The sequence below is a fragment of the Pteropus alecto genome, unplaced genomic scaffold (genome assembly GCF_000325575.1).
Source record: "Pteropus alecto unplaced genomic scaffold, ASM32557v1 scaffold61, whole genome shotgun sequence".
NCBI lineage: Eukaryota > Metazoa > Chordata > Mammalia > Chiroptera > Pteropodidae > Pteropus > Pteropus alecto.
The window spans coordinates 19,983,957-20,005,325 of NW_006434835.1; the positions used below are offsets into that span (position 1 = coordinate 19,983,957).

The 21,369-nt window shown below is 34.3% G+C and overlaps 2 protein-coding genes across 2 annotated transcripts in view; one reads left to right on the top strand and one right to left on the bottom strand.

Moving 5' to 3' along the window:
- The window catches only part of NLRC4 (NLR family CARD domain containing 4), a 41,667-nt gene extending 39,193 nt beyond the window's left edge, over window positions 1–2,474 (bottom strand). Inside the window, exon 1 of the mRNA XM_006910369.3 lies at window positions 2,280–2,474. The gene's annotated coding sequence lies outside the window, so the exon portion shown is untranslated. The remainder of the gene's footprint in view (window positions 1–2,279) is intronic.
- On the top strand, window positions 1,918–20,771 carry YIPF4 (Yip1 domain family member 4). The gene is made up of 6 exons (XM_006910372.3): window positions 1,918–2,249; window positions 12,005–12,158; window positions 13,562–13,733; window positions 16,169–16,246; window positions 17,546–17,659; window positions 20,368–20,771. Exons 1-6 carry the CDS (start codon window positions 2,171–2,173, stop codon window positions 20,503–20,505), a joined length of 735 nt encoding a protein of 244 aa, XP_006910434.1. The 5' UTR covers window positions 1,918–2,170; the 3' UTR covers window positions 20,506–20,771.
- The last annotated feature ends 598 nt before the right edge of the window (window positions 20,772–21,369 follow it).

Sequence of the window (21,369 nt, forward strand, 5' to 3'; positions counted from 1 at the left end):
AAAAAGAAAAAAAAAAAAAAAAAACCCAAAACATTTGTAGGTAAAACTGACAGATTTTTTTCCCATCAACAGAGCCTTACTAAAGGAAATCTTAAACGATGTACTTTAAGCAGAAAGAAGGAGAGAATCAGAGATGAAAGAATAAAGATAAGCAAAGAAAATTTTTAAATTTTTGGAAAAGCAGAACGAATACTGACTATATAAAACATAACACCAATTTTTGTGGGGTAAAAAATAAGCATAAGTCAGAACTAAACTATATAACAACCATAGTTTCTAGGTTGTTTTGTCTTATCAAAGTTAAGTGTTCTAAGGTTCTTGTATTATCTTGTGATAAGTTAAGTACACATTAAAAGTTCATTGTAACTGATAAGAAAAGAGAAGTAGAGGGTATAATTTCTAAACTAGTAAAAGGAAAAAATGAGAGAAAATAATCAATGTAAAGAAAGAAAACAAGACAAAATAAGGTAGAATAAACAAAAATAAATCCAATGTACCAAAAACTACAATGAATGTAAATGGACTCAATGCTCAAATTAAAAGGCTAAGGTCGTTAAACTAGAAAAAAAATGCTATTTACAAAAAGACATATCTAGACTGTAACGATATAGAAAAGTTGAAACAAAAGCATGGGCACAGGATTCTGGCAAAGTGGAGTAGGAGCTCAGCAGACAATTTCCCCAACAAAACATCAATTTAACTAATGAAAATTATTTTTAAAAAACTATTATTTAAACTCTCAGAAAATTGTCCTAAGGGCATAAATATATGGTGAAATAGTCACTTGAGAAAAATCTATTAAATCTTGGTTAGAATTGTCTGAGAGTGGAGATTCTGTGCTGAAAGAGGCAACTTGTGAAGACCAGGGGCTGCCATACCCCCAAGTGCTCACTCATAAAGAGCACGGGTGTCACTCTGGGAAGAGCAGGTCTCTGCCTGCAGCCCTGGTGTAGTCACACAGAGGTTCTGCCTAGGCAGAAAGGCAGGACATGAAAATAAAAAGTTCCATACTCTGCAGGGAAAGGACTGACTTTATTCAGAATAATGCCTAAGACCGCTGTTGAAACAACAGACATTTGGAAGGAGAACAAAAAGAGGTTACCAGTTACTAGCCAGAGGGTTAATGGAATAACTAGAGAAAGATAAACAGGAGCACTCCTGGGATAATGGTTAACTCTGGGGATCTGGGAAGCTGTGTACATACATTCGATTGCATCCACTCAAGAGAAATCAGGGCTGAACGTGGAGTAGATTTGAAAGCATTCCCTAATCCATACACAAACCCATCAACACAGGCTGAAAGCCTCCCTGGCATAAATGGCTTAAATACAACCTATGACCAAACTCTTACTGAACAATAAGCTGTGATAAAGGGGAAAATTCCTAGGAATCAGGCGTAAAAAAACCATGTCAGCAAAATGGCAGACTAGGAAGTTCCAAGCCCTTTTTCTCCAAGGAAACAGCAAAAAACCCAGAAACTGGTAGAACTAATTTACCAGGAGTTCTGAGATACAAAGGTCGTCTACAGCAACCAAATGAAGGCCCAATCAAGAAAAAACTACCTTCAAAACAGTAGGAAATTTCGTGGTATTTTTTCATTTGCTTTGCCCTATCCTTTTAACAAAATCTTGGGATCTTAGACATGGGCTGACTTCCAGACACGTTCCTAGTTGTAAATTCTTGAACCTACTCAGTTAACAAATAAAAGGAGAAAATAAGTAAAGAAAGAGAAAGAGATGAGACGTTAAGAAAACAAAAACAGCTCAAGGGGAGGGAAAAGCCAGAGTGGCCCACGAATTAGAAGTGACCTTCCTATCCTGGATAAACTTCCGGAATCAACAGCGGGTCGGCCCAATCAGAACCTTTCTCCGGGAGCCAATGGGAGAGCACATTACAAAGAGCCAATCGCAGCGGCGCTGTCACTGTTATGGTCCTGTCAGGACGCCGGCGTCGTGGTTCTTGGGCGGTCGCCACCGAGAGGACTTTGGTGGGCAGTCTCTGGGGCAACCCTGCGGCCCGCTGTGCTCGTCGCAGGCCTAGCTTCCAGCCCGCACCTCCTGTCTCACGGGCCGCACCGTAGGGCGCGCGTGGGGGTCGGCGCGGTGGCCGCCTTCGGGCCTGGGCCCAGCCGCAGCCTTCTTTACCGCCGCCGGCTCCGACGGGCCGCGAGATGCAGCCGCCGGGCCCGCCCCCGGCGTATTCCCCCACTAACGGGGACTTCACCTTTGTCTCCTCAGCTGACGCGGAAGGTGAGACTGAGCCCCCGACGGGCCTCTCACCTCGGAGGACGCCGGGCGGGATGCGGCGGGGTCTTTCTGGTGCTGAAAGAGGTTGTGGTCAGGGTGGGGACGGGCAGCAAGCTGACTGGTGACTCAAGCCCTCTGCGTCTGCGGGGGCCTTCCAAGAGGGCCCGAGTGGCCGAGGGAGGGGTGTAGGGGAGCTTTCCAAGTGCTTTCGGTCAGCTCTGGCTTACCCCATTCCGTGTGGGGCAGGTTTTTCCAGGTGACCTGCCCGCCTTAAGTGAGCCCACAGAACTCGAAGATTTTAATTCTGGATGACTTGCTATTACTCAGGAAAGCGATCGTTAGATCGGCCAGGATGAGTGTCAAAGAATGAAAACGAGGAAGGAGAGCAGCGTTCTTCTGTTATTTATCAATAGGTAACTTGTGCTGGGATTGGATTCGGCCCTGCAACTACATGGAATTCGATATCTTGCCTACGTCCCAGTTTTCCTCTTGTTTTTTTAGTGTTTGACCTCAATATTCAGAGAAGTAGACCCAGGTATACTTGAAACTTATTTTAATCTGGTTAGGTGTTCCTAATAGCTTCTACAGATTTCCTTGTACTATTTTGATGAAGCACTTGTGCTGGAGAGCTTTTTCTACAGCTTAGGAAAATTTGTTTTCCTCCTCGTCTCTGTTCCTTACCAGACTCAACTTTTTTAGGTTTTGTACACCAGTGATTTTCCAGTGACCAGACTTCCTGCCTCATGTGAAAAAATAAATTATATTTAGCTATAGAAATTTCAGTCTAAAGAAAAACGTAATATTTTCTCAGAAATGCAGTTTCATAGTGCATCAGTTAGTATAGCTTGTTTTCCCTTTTTTCTGTTTTGTTTTCCTTATTTTGTTTTTTCATAGGTTTTTTTTTTTAAATAATACCCTAGTTTTGTTACAATTTAAAATGTAAAATAAAAATTTTATCTGTCATAGAGAACATAGCTGATACGTTTTTTTTTATTACTGATGTTTAAACTTAATACGAGTATTTGGTGAAATAAAGCAACCCTAAATATTTCAGTTTGTTTCATCTGCATTTGATAGCATAGCGCTTAGGGTGAAATGTCAGCTTAATTTTCCAGACTTAAAAAATTATCATTGGGTATCAGAACCTGATGTTTGTTCAAACTCCTCTATCAGTGTGTATATTTTTCATGTCATCCCTTCCCCCGGGAATTACCTTTCTTAAATACACCTAAAAAATTTGACAGAATGATATAGAATGAGCTAACGCATTGACTAAACCAAGAAACGTATATACTAAAGTATATACTAGTATATACTAAAAAGTATATACTAGTATATACTTTAGTATATACTAGTATATACTAAAAAGTATATACTAAACCAAGAAACCTGGAATAAGTAAAATCCATACGGTTTATTCAAACTTGATATAGCCTTCAAGGATATATAGACTCCCTGTATATCTGGGAATATATAGACCAGGGAAGATATATGTATACTAACACCTTGATGTGTATAACTTTGTACAGCTGAAATTTCCATAGTATTTTAGCAGATGTCTTGGTTGATCTTTATAAGAATCCTGCTGAGTTTTATAATTTCTGTATTTTATAATAAAGCAGGCTTAGGGAAATTTAGTAACCTCCACATGAAGGATCCGGAATTGAGATTGGGTGTTCTGTCTCCTCAGATTTCTTTCCACTAAACCGTGATGCCTCTTTCTTATATTTTTTAAATAGAATAGTGTATCTGAAATATAGTGGAAAGAGACTTGGATTTGCATCCTGGTTTTACCAATTACTGTTTATGTAGTATTAGGTGAGTTACTTAGCCTCTCTTAATAATACCCAAGTGCCCAAATATTTAAGTACTATATCTGGCAGAGTTGAGTGCTCAGTACATGTTAGCAGTGGTGCTGCTGTGTCGGTTTCAGCATTAACAGGTCCCACACATTTATTATTCTCCAAAATGAACATCTAACTCTGCAAACTCCAAGTTTTTTCTCTGGTTCCTAAGATGTCTTGTAAATTCTTGCTGCTTCCTTTTTATGCTAACCATGAATGTTTTAGGCTTATAAATATTTTCAATGTATACTTTCCTTCTAGTTTTTTGTCCACATCTCTCTTAATGATACCAGTCCTTATCATTTGATCACATATCCTTTGTCCAAAAATCTGTCTTGATGTTTCATCTCCATACCTATGCATATCCTGAACGTTATGTTTAAAGTACCTTTGTTCTCCTTACTCCAAGTTGAAACTTAAAACTGAAATCAAATGCTCCTTCCATGGTGAAACCTTGCTTAACTCTCCCTCAGAACCAGAAAGTTCTCTAGAAATCTTTTCTATATCCTAACACCTACCACAAAACCCAGAATATAAACATCACAAAATAATTGTTTGTTATAGGGATAAATGATTTCTGCTTTCTTTTACCTCATATGACATTGATACTTGGGACTACAAAACTTAGCACATTTTGGATGGCAAAACTAAATAATTACTTGATTTAGAGCCAAAAGACTTTAAAATCCTGACTCCTATAGTAGCTCTGCGATGTTGGGCAAGTTACATAACTTCTGTGAGCGTCCATTTTGTCACCTGTAAAATGAAAAGCACACCACTTATCAGAATATGGTGAGAATTATTTAAGATAATGTGTATCAAGTCAAGGTCCATAATTATAGTTGAAAGAACATGAGCTATGAGTGACTAAATCAATAAATGAATAGTGAAATCCAGACTAAATACTCGTCTGTGGTGTAAAACTGCATACAAAAGCGGTAATGAAATGCATGTGTATAAATGTAAGAATGTAATGATACTGTTACATATATGTAAAGTGTAGTATAGAATTCTTCAAGGCAATCCTTTGAAATTATTTTATGTCAGACAAATAGTAATTCTTTACCTGGTTTATGTCCACAGACCATCAGCATTGGCTTTACCTTGGTACTTAGTAATGCAGAATCTGCTCTAATTATAATTTGCATTTTTACAAGATCCTTCAGTGATTCATATGCACATTAAAGCTTGAGGAGCACTGATTTAGAATGTTATGAAAGATCAGAAGAGGAGGAAATTTTCTCAGCTGGGAGATCCTGGATAATTTGATGGAGGTTTGCCAAACTTTGAAGGATAGATAACGTATTATATGTGTAGGATGACAGGAGTTACATCCATGTGCAAAAGACTGCATGTGAGGAAGTCTCTGACTCCAAGAAATGGTCTAATAAGAAAGAGATTTAAAATTTTCAATAAATGCTATAAAAAGTTTGGTTCAAAGGAAGAAGTGGTTAATTGTGCAGAAAGGGATCAAGGAAGTCTTCAGGAACAGATGAGGTATATTTTGAAGAATAAGTAGTTCTTCAGATTGAAAAGGTGGAAGAACATTCACTTAAGAACTATGCAAGTAAAATAATTGGTGAAAGCAGTCCCTATAGCTTATACTTCTCAGTCTTCACAGACCTAAAATAATGCTGATGTAGACCATGAGCTCTTTGTGGTTAGAAGCTGTGCTTTACTCCCAGTATCATACCCACTGCCTGGCAGGGAACCTGGCACATAACAGGAACTCAGTAAATGTTTGATGAATGAATGACTACTTGATATTTTTTGCTTAAGATAAAGGTGTTGTGCTACTAGAACTGAAGCCAGCACTAATTTGACAAATTCAGCAACCGGTTGGAAAGGGCATGAACAGAGACAACTAAGCAAGAAGGATGTTCTAAGCCACCCAATAGTCATTTTCCATCCTCATGTTTTTCTACCTCTGAATATCTTTGTATCTGTATTGAAACATTCATCTTTCCTCCAAATCTTGAAACTTTTCTTTCCTAGGATAAGCCTCTACTAGTGCCATTATTTTCATATCTCCCTGCTTCATTTGGAACCTTTCCTTCTCTTCTCTAGTTTTTTTCTCTAGCCGTTGCTATTTCTCCTCTGTTCCTTTCATCTCTATCATCACTCATAGGTCTCTTCTAATTGGCAGAATTTTTAATTAAATCTGCTTCTTCCCTTTTTTCTTATTTTCACAACTAAGCTATCTCTGTCATATCCCATATCCTCAGCACCCAGGAATCTCTACTACTATGCTGGAACTTTGCTTGCATCCTATCTACAAAAGTATCTTCAGTAGTGTTTCTCAAAAGGTCATATGATGACATAATGTCCATGATGACATAAATTTGATAAATAATGTAAGCTAAGTTAAACTAGTTTCCTTAATGCAGAATTCCCAAAGCCTTTGATATGCCAATATTAATTCTGAAACTGTAATTGTAGTTTGGCAGCGTTTTCCAAATTCAGTGAACATCAAAAGTCTTTTGTGAAGGACATCTGGTAGGACCCAGATTCCACAGAACATGTATAGAGAAACATGTGCCTATAAAATAAAGACAACTGGGTTTTGGGGGGCTGATATTTATGCTCTTAACAATTTGTTCCCAACCTATCTTCCACAACTTTAGAGATGAAATCTGTGCCCATCACAAGCCTTGGGCTTCCATGCCTTTGTCCCTGCCATTTCTTTTCTTTGAAATGATTTCTCATTCTCTGCTCAGCCAGCTATCCCTCATAGCCAAATTCAGGTTCCACCTCCATATAACCTTCCTGACCACCTCTCTGAGAGCTTAGGCCTCTTTACTCCTCTTTACAACTTGTGTTCAGTAGGCAATTTGTGTTGTTATTCACCTACAGAAGAGTGTATTTTACAGTGCTAATAGGGTTGTGTATCACATCTTAGATTTTTTAAATTGAGATATAATTCACACATCATAAACTTCACACTTAAAGCATAGAATACAGTGTGTTTTGGTTTATTCACAAAGTTGTACAACCGTCACCACTATCTAATTCTAGAACATTTTCATCAATCTAAAAAGAAACCCTATACCCACGTATCTACCCATTTTCAGTCACTCTCCATTCCTCCACTTGCCCCTTAGCCCCTGGCAACCACTAATCTACTTTCTGTTTATAGGTTTGCATAGATTCTGGACGTTTCATATAAATGGGGTAATACAGCATGTGACCTTTTATGTCTGGCTTCTTTCGCCAAGCAAAATGTTTTCAAGGTTCATCTATGTTGCAGCATGAATCAGGAACTCATTGCTTTCTCTGGCTGAAATTTCATTGTTTAAATATCAATTAGAGTTTAAATTCCTCAAGGTATCTCACTTCTTTATATTACTCTTAGGGCATTATAGAAATAAGTAATCCATTAATATTTATTGATGGATTACTTGATCAGTGTTAAAATGAGGGAGGAAGTGAAAATGATTTAATGTTTGTGATATTGTTCCTCTTGCCAAAGGCTAGAAACTTGTCGCTCACTTTCTCATCTTCAGTTGGTCAATAAAATTATTTCAGAAGAGCTCCAGAATAACTATAATTTTTCTTCCCTTTCTACTGACACTACCTTAGTTCAAGTCCTGACCATTTCTCATCTGTACTCTTTACTGTAAAGCCAGTCCTCTATAGTGCAGCTAACATTGCTTCCAAAATTCAAATCTAATTTTGTATATTTGTTTTATTAAAAGTCTTTAATGTCACTTCTCGATTTAAGCTATATGAAGCTATTTGCCCTTCCGTTAAATTAATTCACTCAACCAGCACACATTTGTTAGTTGCCTATTATGAGTACTTGGGACATATGTTCAAAACAAAACTACAATAAAAACACTTAGTTCTGCCATCATAGAACTTATAGACATTATCCAAATAATCACACAAATATGTTGTTATAAACAGTGGTAAATGCTAAGAAGGAAAAATCCAGGGGAGTATGATAGGAACTTAACCTAGGAGTCAAAGAAAATTTCTTAAGCAGTTATATCTGAGAACTGAAAAATAGGTGGCATTTAATTATTTTAAGTTAGAGGAAATGGCCTGGTACAACGTCCCTGAGGTAAGGGGCATTCTGGTTCATGCAAAGAACTGAGGCTTAGGGTGGGTGGCTAGAGCATAGCGTACAGATGGAAGGGTGGGGGCAAGAAATTGTTCTGGAGAAGGCATGTAGAGATTTTTGGATTTGAGCTAAAGAATCAGTGGGAGTCCGTTGAAGGATTTTAAACAGGAAAATGAAAAATTTGAATTTTAAAGATTCTTCTAACTATAGTTAAGAAAATGGATTGGAACAAGACAAGAATGACTAGGGAGATAGCAGTTAGTAGACCATTATAGTCAAGCAGGAAATGATAGTTTGCACTAACTTGGTGCTGGTGGTAGAAATGGAGAAAAGTGGACAGGTTCAAAAAAATATTTAGAAGTAAAAATGACGAAATTTGGTGGATTGGATGAAGCAAGAAACATGGGAATGAAGGAAACTATCAAAGATAATCAAATTTCTGGTTTGTAATGCTGGATGGATAGTGGAACCATTCACTGAAATAAGAAACTGGAATAAGACCTTAGGTAACAAGAAATCAGTTTTGGACTATTGAGTTTTAGATGCTTTTGACTTAGCTACAAGGAAATGTTAAGCTGACAATTGATTCAGTAGGTCTACAGAAGAGACCTGAGTTCAATATATTGCTTTTTGAGCTCAGCCTTCTTCAATCTTCTTATCCCTTCTTATGGTCTTAATGTTTGTGTCCCCCCAAAATTCATATGTTGAAATCCTAATGCCCAATGTGATCGTTTTAGGAAATGGGGCCCTTCTGAGGTACTTAGGTCATCGGGGTGGAGTCTTCATAAATGGGATTAGTGTTCTTATAAACAAGACCCCACAGAGTAGAGCAGCTCCCTACCCGCTTCTGCCATGTGAGGATGCAAGTAGTCTGTAAGCTGCAAGAGGACCCTAAGCTGACCATGCTGGTACCCTGATCTTGGACTCTCAGCCTCCAGAACTGGGAGAAATAAATTTCTATTTGTTATAAGCTACCCAGTCTATGATATTTTGTTACAGCTGCCCTAAGACACAATTTTATACAGTCTTAAAATTTTTTTTTTATGGATTAACATGATCAAGCAAGCTCCAATATGGGTCTAATAATCATTATGTACTTTCTTTGGTTTTTTGTTATCTGTCATTGGCCTATATATGCATTAAAATGTTTTTATAGCTAAAATGGAACAATGGAATTTATACCTTCAGTATAAAACATGTGTTTCTTTTGCCAAACAAATACTCAATTTTGTTTTTGATTACAGCACATACGGATTTTATTTTCAAATGAAATGAAATGATTTTTGTCTTTGCTCTTACTGAATGTTAAATAAGAAAAAGCTTCACATATTTAAGAAGTCGACAAGTACCAACAAAACATTCACTATTCATTGCAGGATACTCTCCTTTCACAAAAGTCTAGAACTTGTCTAGGGGCAGATTAGTAAATCCTGAGTATATACTATCATACTGCACTGACCAGATTCTTCCTCACCTTTCAAAGTGGAGTTCTCAGTCTGAGTAGAATATTGGGAGAAAAGATCCCTCTCCCAGTAATACACTTGTGTTGAAAAGGAGAGAAAATTACTGTTAAATTTTGTTCTGTAATTTTTGCAGGGGGCTTTCCATAAAACTTGAAACTTACTGATTGATATTCTTCCTTCCACTGAACCCAAACAGCAGTGGAAACGTTTTTAAGATTTTCTTTTGCAATAGATTTTTTCAAAGATTATTTCCTCTTAAATTCATTTCTATTTATTACTATCTATATATTTTTCTTACTTAGAAAATGACAATTATACATAGTGTCGTAAGAAAGAATTAATTTAAAATTAGTGGGGTTTTTAAAATCTGGATACCTATCCTAGAGTTGACAACCAAGCTAGCTGGTTCTTACTCTCGTTTAACTTAAACCAGCTGTACTCCTAGAGTGATTTAGAATCTTTCTCCTTTTTTTTTTTTTTTTTTTGACATTATTCTTAGTAGCTTGCTACCATTTTTTTGGACCTTTCTGTTGTTTTTTTTGTACCCACATCTAGTTGTGTCTTAGGAGGTACTAAGGGATGTGTCAAATTGCTGTTGTAGGCATTCATATATGTTCATAATATTTTTTTCCTACTTTGCATGGAATGGAAAATAGTATGAATTTGTGAGCTAAAGGTGCCTTTTTGAAGTTCTGGCACCCATGTTAGCACAAACTACTAACCATACACAATTCTTTATCACACCATTCCTTAGCACTATAATTTATATATCCTTTTTTGGTTTAGATTAAGAATTTTTAGTATAGTCCTTTCTATGGGCCAGGAAACAGTTGTTAAGGTCCTCTCATGCCTCATATTCTAAAACCTTTAATGCCACTGCTTTACTAATGATTTCCTGATCTAAATCTTCCTCTTGTTAAATCAAGAAAAATACTCTTTGTACCTCCTGTAAATGGAATTTTAGTTAAATTTCAACTCTTTCATTTTCAGCTGAGGTTAAGACAAGCAGAAAGCGATTTTGAGAGACTTTTAATTACAAGAGTCTACAGCATCTACAAAGACTATTTTTAAACTTTTAAGTAAGGAAAGACAGTGAATTCAAAAGTACTTGCATTTTATCTCTAGGTGAGTAAACTCCCTTATAAAAACTTTTAGAATCATGTAATGTTAAACCTAAAAAAGAACTTTGGGAAACTGGGGACCATAAGACATTAATGATTTGCTGTATTAATTAGTAGGTAAGCTAGGATTTAGCTTCAGAATGCACACTTTATTATAATTAATTGCAGGAGTTGTCACAGCCAGACCAAGATGTGACATAATTGATCCACTCATTGATTGAAGTTTAAGCCAAAATTTTAATGACTGTTCTCAAAAACAAACCTAAAATTTAGGTTAAAATTAAGCTCTTTTTTGTACTATATATAATCTCCAGAGAAGGCACATCTGTGTTAAGAATGTTCTGGTTTGCTGTTGCCAAAATTATGTTTTTAAAATACCACTCGTCATGTGGCTTCCAGTTAACAATATTGATGGTTGTTTACTAGTGTGTATTGTCTGATCCTACAATGTGTTTTTTCTTAATTCCTGTATGACCTCAAGCAAGTCCTTTAGTATTCCCAATTTTTTGTGACCAGAAAATGTAGCATTTGTACTATCGTGATTATCTGTAACCTCTAAACTCCTGTGCAGACTGTGAATGGAATTTATTTTGTAATGCGGGTGACTGAATCTCTTCATCATTTTTTAGAGCTGACCTAAAAAAAAAAATCTTTTATTTTTGCTAAATCTGAAGATGAATGATGTAATTATATAAAGAAAAGCATTAGCTGAAATAAAAGGGAACTCTTACTAGTCAGATTTACCCAGAACTAAACATTAATATATGAAGCATTTAGCATAGCTATTTGGTACTTTAAATGAAAGAATGGAAAGGTAGAGAAGAATTATCTATAGTTTTCCTTTAGCAAATAAGTTATATCTAATGGTTTATATATGTACATATGTAATGCTTTTAAGAAGACTGTGTACAATCACTTTGTTTTGAAGCACACAATGTGTATAATAATGAAGGGACTCCAAAATGTTATCATGTAATATATTTTGTATATATCTTCCATTTAAAATTTAAAGTTATTGTTATAAATCTAGATTCTGGTACCAACCCAGCTAATTAGCAATGAAACCTTTCATATGTCTTCACTTCTCTCATCTTTTGTTTTCTTGTAAAATAAAAGATGGTATTTAGATATCTATAACTTTAAAATATGAATATTGTATGTAATAGCAGATCTTCAGATGATAATTATCTTAGCTGAATAGATGCCCATTTGGTTAAGATTCACACATTTTACCTTGGTTTATCATTTTGTCCTCTTTTCTCCTAAGAGCTCAGTGGTTCAATAGCAGCACCAGATGTCAAATTAAACCTTGGTGGAGATTTTATCAAAGAATCTACAGCTACTACATTTCTGAGACAAAGAGGATATGGCTGGCTATTGGAAGTTGAAGATGATGATCCTGAAGATAATAAGCCACTCTTGTATGTAAAAATAGTAATACGTACTTTTTGGTTTTTAGAGCTAGTGTGTGGGGCGATTATATTCTTTCATTGTTATTTAAAGATAAATATGGAAAATCTTAACAGTTTTAGCTGTTTTCAGTTTTACTAGTAATTAGAAAAACTGAAATGAGAGAATATTTTTAACCTATTAAATGGCAAAAATTAAAAGAATCATAATCCTCTGTCCTCTCTCTTTATCTCTCTCTCTCTCTCTCTCTCTCTCTCACACACACACACACAATACTGTTATAAAATAAAGTTTGTTTATTCTCGAAATTTGTCATTTCTCTTTTCATAAAGGTTTAAAAGATAAACTTAAGTGATATTTTCAGTCTGAAGTCATTATTTTGTGGAATGTAGCATCTTTTAAGTCTGTTGTTCAGAGCCTTTATAATTTAATCACTTACTCACTCACTCACTCCAAACTGTTAGGGCTTACCTAGATACATAGCTATCTCAAGTAAACGTGGCGCTTGCTGTGGAAATTCAGTTTAAGATAAATTAAGATTTCCAAGAAGATTACACTCCAAAATCTCTCGTATAGAAATTCTAGAGCTACCACTGAGAAGATTATAAGGAGACTTTCATTTTTTTTTTAAGCAACTGTGTATTACTTGGGAAAAAAGTAAAGAATTTAACAATTTTGGAAAGAAAAACAGCTTTGTAAAATTGAGGCATTACTAACTTATTCTCTGTAGTAATTATTGGTAGATGAAGTGCTAAAACATCCTATTTCTATGTTAATATACCATATTTCATCAGATCTAGGATGCTCATTCTAAGATGCTTATAAGATGCAGTTATTTTACGATTATCAATAAGAATGAAAAAGTGCTTAAAACAATATAAAGCCAGGATATGAAAGGCTTTCTCCTTAGCATAAGGATAAATGAGAAATAACCTACCATAAAAAAAGAGACAACAGAGAAGTTTATTTGTCTCAGTGAGACACTCGGTAGGGTGTTGGAAGAAAAATTTCCCCTGAGAATGTAAACCCTACCCTCATTCTCATATAGGATTGTAGTCTGAATTATCAGTATAATTCAAAAAAGTTTCAAGCAGATAATTTTATTTTAAAGTTGTCCCAAATTGGTAGTGCCTGCAGGGGACTGGCAAAAGGAAAGGCAGATCTTGTAAGCACTTGGCTTCATTCCAGGCTGACAACAGTTGCAAGACACTAACAATTGTGAGATGCATCCAACTTTAGAGATGTTGAAATGTTGAAAATGAATCAGTGAAATATATGGTACTTCAAATGCAAATGTTTTGTTGACTTATGTATGGAAACTGTACCATTATATTTAAATTTAAATTCTACTGCAACTGTCTCAGTTTTCAGAAGTGTTGTGTGCCTTAAAAAAATTTTTATTTTACAATTATAGGGAGGAATTGGATATCGATCTAAAGGATATTTACTACAAAATCCGATGTGTTTTGATGCCAATGCCATCACTTGGTTTTAATAGACAAGTGGTGAGAGACAATCCTGACTTTTGGGGTCCTCTGGCTGTTGTTCTGTTCTTTTCCATGATATCATTATATGGACAATTTAGGGTAAGTATACCTTACTTTATACAAATTCTAAATGTTTTAAGAGTTTTAAAATTGAAGGTAGCCAAATATTAACTGTAATATTATGTTGTATTTGAGAAATGCTTTACCTTTACTCATTATTTTTCACTTGTTATCCCTAGAATTATTCTTAATTAAATATGTGGGGAGTGCCGTAGATTATACTTTCCAAACTCTTCCACATCATCATTCACATAGAAAGTATTAATATTTTTCTAGCAACTGGAGTAAATGGATGCAACTTCTCCCAGCTGACCAGAAGTGACCAATGACCAAAAGTGACCAAAAGGGCTGCCCACACCCTTTCTGATCTCTCCAAAGGATGAAGAATTTGAAACACAAAACTCGTCACCATGTTCTTACCTTTTATTCATTTTTAGTTGTTTTTTAAAATAAACATTCTAATAAGTGATGACAAGGATTCCCTCAGTATTTGTTTTTATATACTTTGTCTTATTCTCAGAGGGCTTATCTTTTATCATCAAGACATAACATACACACATCACTCCCTCATTCCTAGTTTAAGACTTTACCACAAAGTTATTTAGAAATGAATTAGTTTCCTTTTGCTGCCGTAACAAATTTACACAAGTTTAGTGGCTTAAAACAAGACATATTTTTTCTTTTGCTGTTCTGAAAGTCAGAAAACCAAAATAAGTATGAAAGGGCTAAGATCAAAATGTCAGCAGGTCTGATTCCTCTGGAGGCTCTAGGGAAGAATTTGTTACTTGCCTCCTCCCAAGTCTAGAGGTTGCCAGCATTCCTTGGCTTCACATCATTGTAATCTCTGTTTTCATGTTCACATTGTCTTTTTCTCTACTCTAGTCATATCTCCCTCTGCCTCCTATTTTTAAGGACAGTTGTGATTACATGTAGTGCTCACCTAGATACTCCAGAATAATCTCCCCATAGCAAGACCTTTAATGTAATATAACACTAATACTATTAATATTTACTTTAGCTCAGTAGTTTATATCAGGGATTCTGTTGAAAGTGTAAAGGCTGTGGAATAAGTTGAATGGAGACTCTGGTCTCCTACCTATCACCAATCCTTCTTTTAGAACATTTCTAATTTTTTTTTTTTATTTCATTTGAACAGAGGGATCTGAGGCTAAAAACAGAATATTACTACCTCCATAGAATATTGCTCATTTTGGCTTTGCTTGATATTTTTTTATGACTGGATTGGAGCCATGTATTTTTGGCAAGAATACCCCAGAAGTGACATTGTGCCCTTCTCTGTATACTATCAGGGATTACATTATGTTAATATGTCTTATTACTGGTGCCGTTAATGTTGATTATTTGGTTAGGTGATGGGATGGTATCTGCCCGACTGTGAAGTTGCTATTTTTATCTTTTCAAGTAATATATATCTTGTGGAGATACTTTGTGACTATGCAAACATCCTGTTTTTCATCAAACTTTAGCCTACTAATTTTAGCATCTATTGATGGATTTTCCAGGGAAAAATAATTACTATATTGTTTACTGAGTGGTGATTTTCTACTTTCCTCATTTGTTCTACATGTATGAATTGGTATTTATGGCACAGCTATGCCTTCTTTGCCATTACTTAATCATTCATATATTTATGTCAGTGTGGACTCATGGATATTTATATTCTCGATTGTAATCCAATATTACTATCATTTATTTTATTACTCAGATTGTTTCAGCTTTAGCCATTGGGAGCTCCTTCAGGTTAGCTTCTGTGTCCTTTCAACATATTCCCATCCTTTTTTGAACACTTCTTTTCCTTCTGACTCCACAAAGTGTTCTAGTTTTTATTTTACCTTCCTCGGCCCTGGAATCAACCATTTCACTGTGGAATCCTAGTTCCTTTTATTGGGGAATGATATTTAGAAACCAGAATCTGAGCAATAAGTATGCTTACGTAGCTTCTGGGGTATTATTTCTAGACCCTCCAAGTAGACAGAACTTGGAAATATATGCATGTATCATTATTATGCTAAGTCTCAGGAGTTTAAATTATGTGAAATGCCTTCCATATTCTATTATTTAGATAAATATGTAATTAATAAAAATTTTAAAGACCTCCTGAGAAGGTTAGTAACTTGTTTCAGGGATAAATTTTTCTCGTAGGATGCTATAAACCAGGGTGTTGGGAGTAAATACTCTGTTCTCTTTTTATAGTAATCTTTTACTATAAATCTTGAAATACTGAGGTTTCCTTAGGCAGTTGATCATTGCTAAATGTTCATTTTGGATGTAAAATTGTATTACACATTGTGTTCTTATTAAGTTTTGGAAAGATACCTGGGAACCCAAACAAACTCTCTATGACTTGAAATGGGTATACCAAAGTATCTTATGGCAGAGAATTAAGTTCCTGGGAAATGATCAGCTTATTTGGTACAAAGATGTTAATTCCATTAATTTCTTTTCCCTTGAAGGTGGTCTCATGGATTATAACCATTTGGATATTTGGTTCACTAACAATTTTCTTACTGGCCAGAGTTCTTGGTGGAGAAGTAAGTAGTCAATTTTGAAAATAACCTTTGTTTTTGATGGTAAGCATTATTTTTGATACTGCAGATACTATTAGTAGCTATATATATTATAATTGTTTCTTGCCCTAGAATTGCTTTTCAGTTATTCTACTTCTTTAAGATTATCAGCGTACTAGTATTGTACATACTCAATAAATTTTATAAGAAATGAAGCAGAAATAAAAGATTCCATCCCACTTATCAGTAATTTACAGCTTTTTAGGGAAGCATACAATATATTTTTTGTTAGGGCAATTCTTAAACTTTTTGATCTCAGGTCCCCAAAGAAATTTCTTTATGTGGGTTATAGTTATTGATATTTACCACATTAAAATTAAAATTAAAAATTTATATATTCATTTAAAACTAAAAACAAACTAAATACATTTTAACATAAATACTACATTTGAAAGAAAAGTAACTAGGATGAGTTCCATGGTGTAGTAGTTAGCACGTCTGCTTTACATGCAGAAGGTCCTGGGTTTGCGCCCCAGTGGAGCCATGGTCCATAGTCTATGGCCATGCCACCCTGAACAAGCCCGATGTCTGATCTCAGAAGCTAAGCAGGATCAGGCCTGGTTAATACTTGGATGGGAGACCACCTAAGAAGACTAGGTGCTGTAGGCATAAATAATAATAAATAATAAAAAAATTAAAAAAGTAACTATTTTCAAGACAAAAACAGAAGAGTGGCATTGTTCTACATTTTTGCATGTACAGTAGTTCCACCTTATCTGCAGTTTCACTTTCTACTGTTTCAGTTACCTTTGATCAATTGCCATCCAAAAATACTAAGTGAAAAATTCTAGAAGTAAACAATTCTTAAGTTTTAAATTGCATACCATTCTGAGTAGTGTGATGAAATACTGTGCCATCCTGTGCAGGACGTGATTCATCCCTTTGTTTAGTATCCATGGTATATACACCTGCCTTTTAGTCCCTTAGTAGCCCTGTAGGTTATCAGAACAGTTATCAGGGAGAGAGACCACATTTACATAACTTTCATTACAGCATATTGTTATAATTGCTCTATTTTATTATGAGTTACTGTTGTTAATCTCTTTACCTAAAATTTACGAATTAAACTTCGTTATAGTATATATGTATAGGATAAAACAGTAAAGTATATGATACTTTGAAATATGATGGGTATACTACGTCATGTCTTCTTTATTCTCACATTTATGTAACTACAACAAAGAATATATATGATGTTCAGTAGTGATTAAAATGAGTATCATGATTTCTGTGATATTTATTTAAAAATTTGAAAATTCACAGGTTGCATATGGCCAAGTTCTTGGAGTTATAGGATATTCATTACTTCCTCTCATTGTAATAGCCCCTATACTTTTGGTGGTTGGATCATTTGAAGTGGTATCTACACTTATAAAAGTAAGTAGTGTGTATTATAAAAATTAGTTCACTCTTTTCCAATAACAAAAGCAGAATAGTTCTCTAGTTAAGAATATTATAATCTATAACTATTTATCAAACAGTTGGTAGTATTTTGGAACAATGACCTTACTCACTGACTTTATAATTGTATTTCTTTTATTTTCCCCTTTTAATTACCAGAAATTATAATGTATATCAAGGGGAAAGTAAAGAACAAAGAGCAAATCGGGCCTCAGGGATTTTTTAATATTGAATTTTTCTTCTCTATGGTTATAACATCAGTTTATGACTTAGATTTTGTGGGAAATGTTTATTTAAAAGTACCCTGGGCATTTATTTAATAACTCTTATTCTTCCTTGAATAGTAACCTCCTTATAAATATGATAGACATGGTTCTAATAAATTGACTTTTCTGTATGGCAAAGATAAAGACTTCCTTATGCCGTGTTAAATTTACATTAACATTTGTACCCATTTTAAACATTTACTGATAATACTAAGTATTAATCAATAATATAACTTAAATTTTGTCATTTATTAATTTTGAACAACTTTGGGAAATGACTGCTTTAGCACATGCTTATACATTACACAGTGAATGTAATGCTTTTTCTTTATGGAAAATAGAACTTTTAAGACCACCACTTTCAGAACTGCCATTATGTAGCCTCCACACTAAAAATATTTGTTTTTTAAGTAGAGCCACTTGATTTTTATGACATTTGGTTTTATTTAAAGTTCATCACTAATTCCAGTATAAAATAAATGATTCTATTTAGAATTGGGTAACTGCAGGTCAATACTGACATTATATAAGCATTGGCTATTGAGAATAATATGGATTTTGGAACCAGTCAGTTCTGAATTCAAGTCCTGGTTCTGCCACTTGTCTGCCCTGGAGAGATATCTTTTCTTATTCTCCTCTGCAAAATGGGAACCTTAACAACTTTCTTTCCTCTACATTCTAATTCTGAAACTTTTTTAATTGGCATTATTAGCACTTAGTTTAAAAGTCTTGCAGTGCAGAAGCTAGCCCCATGCTGGCATTTAATTATGTAGCCTTAGTGAACATACCACTTTACTGAATCATTCAGGATCACTTCCTGCTTGTGAGTTATTTTTTCACTTGGGTAAAAGCCTGTTTGGATACTGCTAAGACTACACCCAAAATTGCTAAAACTGTGTCCTCTGGTTATTTTTAGTCATCGAATTCAACTGAAAATTGGTCCTTAATATTTTTTATGTACCATATAAATATTTTATAAAGTGGAAAAATCTTATTTGTGTCATTAAAAACTTAGGATAAAATTGTTTTTAAACTTGAGATTTTTCTTTGCCAATTTTTTTTCCTCATTGCTTAATCTTCTGTGTGTAGTGAGCTACTGTACGTGTTTCTTGTTTCACTCCAAGGTTTGTTGAGAAATATGATGCAAAACTCATTTAACTCCAGCGTTAGAATACAGTTTAATCTACAACAGCTAATTTTTTTAGTATTAAATCTCTGTAACTCTTACTAATCTTTAACCATTTATTTAGAACAAAAAAATTGCATCATGATGTAAAAATGCAATTTGATCATAATTTTATTTCATATTTTCCGATACTTTTCTGTAGGCTTAAAATATTTTATAGTTTTTTTGTTTGTTTGTTTGTTTGTTTTTAAGTTTAAAAAGCGTTATAGAAGGTTGGACCATCTCAAATACATTTTCGATCAGTCTGCCAGTATTTATTTCTTACCTCTGTACTGGTGGTTCTTAACTGCGGGCAGTTTTGCTCCCCAGGGACATTTGGCAATATCAGAGACATTTTTGGGTGTCACAAATTGGGTGTAGGGGTAGAATGTTACTAGATTATAGTGGATAGAGACCAGGGATACTACTAAACATCCTACAATATATAGGACAGTTTCCCACAACAATTATCCAGCCCCAAAATGTCAGTGTGTCTGTTTCTATTATTGTTTCCCTGATTTCTCCCCTTGAAGTTCTTCATTTTATTCTGTAAAATAGCTTCAGTGATTGTATCAATAATTACTACATAAATTTCCAGTGGAAGTAATTTAAAATTAGATATGGATATGATCAGAGGACCACAGTATATTTTATTTAATTAAACTCGACCAAAATATTATGTTTTTTTTCTCCTCTTTATTTAACTCGATCTTTCTATCCCTGGGAAGAAGCTGTGATACTTAATAAACATTGTATAAACTTTTAACTTAATCTGTTTTCTTACTAGGATATAAAGGAAAAAATTTCTAGTCTGTAAAAATCAATTTTTTTTCGGCAGTCAAATTTCTGTCAGTAATTTGGCCCAATAATAGTTTTTCCAAAAGTTGCCTTATCTTACATCATCAGGGACACTTGTTAAAAAAGTTAATTACTAGACCCTTTTCTTAGAAATTCTGATTCATCAAGAGTAGAGTGAATCTCAGGATTCTTTTTAATAGGCACCCCAAGTGATTCTTCTGATTAGACATATTTGATAACAAAACACTTTATTTGCAGAAGTCAAGGAGCAAAGCAAGGACTAACATTCTTAATAAGTTTTAAACATTCTCAGTAAGTTTTACTGTTTACCACAGTTGGTTGTCAGGGTAGTTTTAAACAATATTGTAAATATTATTTTTATTCTTTGATACCCAGAATGTTAATTGACTTGCTAATATGCTGCCCTTTGTCTTTTTGTTTGTTTTTTTTTAAAGCTCTTTGGTGTGTTTTGGGCTGCCTACAGTGCTGCTTCATTGTTAGTGGGTGAAGAATTCAAGACCAAAAAGCCTCTCCTGATTTATCCAATCTTTTTATTATACATTTATTTTTTGTCCTTATATACTGGGGTGTGATCTATATCATATATGAGTAGAAAAAGACAATTACATTTTTGTGAAAGCTGGGAATTCTTGCTGAAGGGATTGAAGAAAAGCTGTTGCTGGTAAAATTTTACATGTTCCAGATGTAAAGACAGGTTTGAGGGGTTTTTTTAAATAATTTTTTTTTTTTTTTTTTTTTGTATTTAAGCAGTTGTAGTTATCTGGATTGGTCAGAATTCTAAATTCTGTTTGATTCCTCATATTCTAGTAAATAAAATATAAAAGCATTATGTTTTTAAGATTGTGTCAATATTCACCTAAAAACTTGTGCCAAAAGCACTTGGAATGGTAATTATACTTCACTTAAAGGGTAAAAATTACAACATCCTGATAATCTTAAAAGTGCAATTTTTTTCTTTTAAAGGGTTTTCTCCTACATTGCAGCTCCTGTAGATATATATTTATATTTATACATATATATTTATGAAATAATTCTTATTATTCACAAAATATATTTCTGAATAGCCGCAAAATTAAGATATTTTAAATCTGATGCTTAAACTTTCTTTAATTTGGCCATTAATCTTTTTATTTATAAATTTAAATTTGTTTTTTAAATTATAATTAAAAAAATCTCATACATACTTCAGTATGTTCTTGCTAAGAATTCTTAATTACAACTAAAACTAATATTAACAATTGCTGATGTAGATTTGATTTGTTTGGGTGTGCTTGTAACCCATTTTCCGTTTTAAGAAAAAAAGTGAAGCTCGCTGCCAGCGTTAATTTCAAATCACGCGTGGGAATGCTACTTTTTCTAGGATTTGACATTTTCAGTGATTGAGAATTATATTTTGTAAATGGAAATATCACTACTATAAAATAGAATGCTACAAA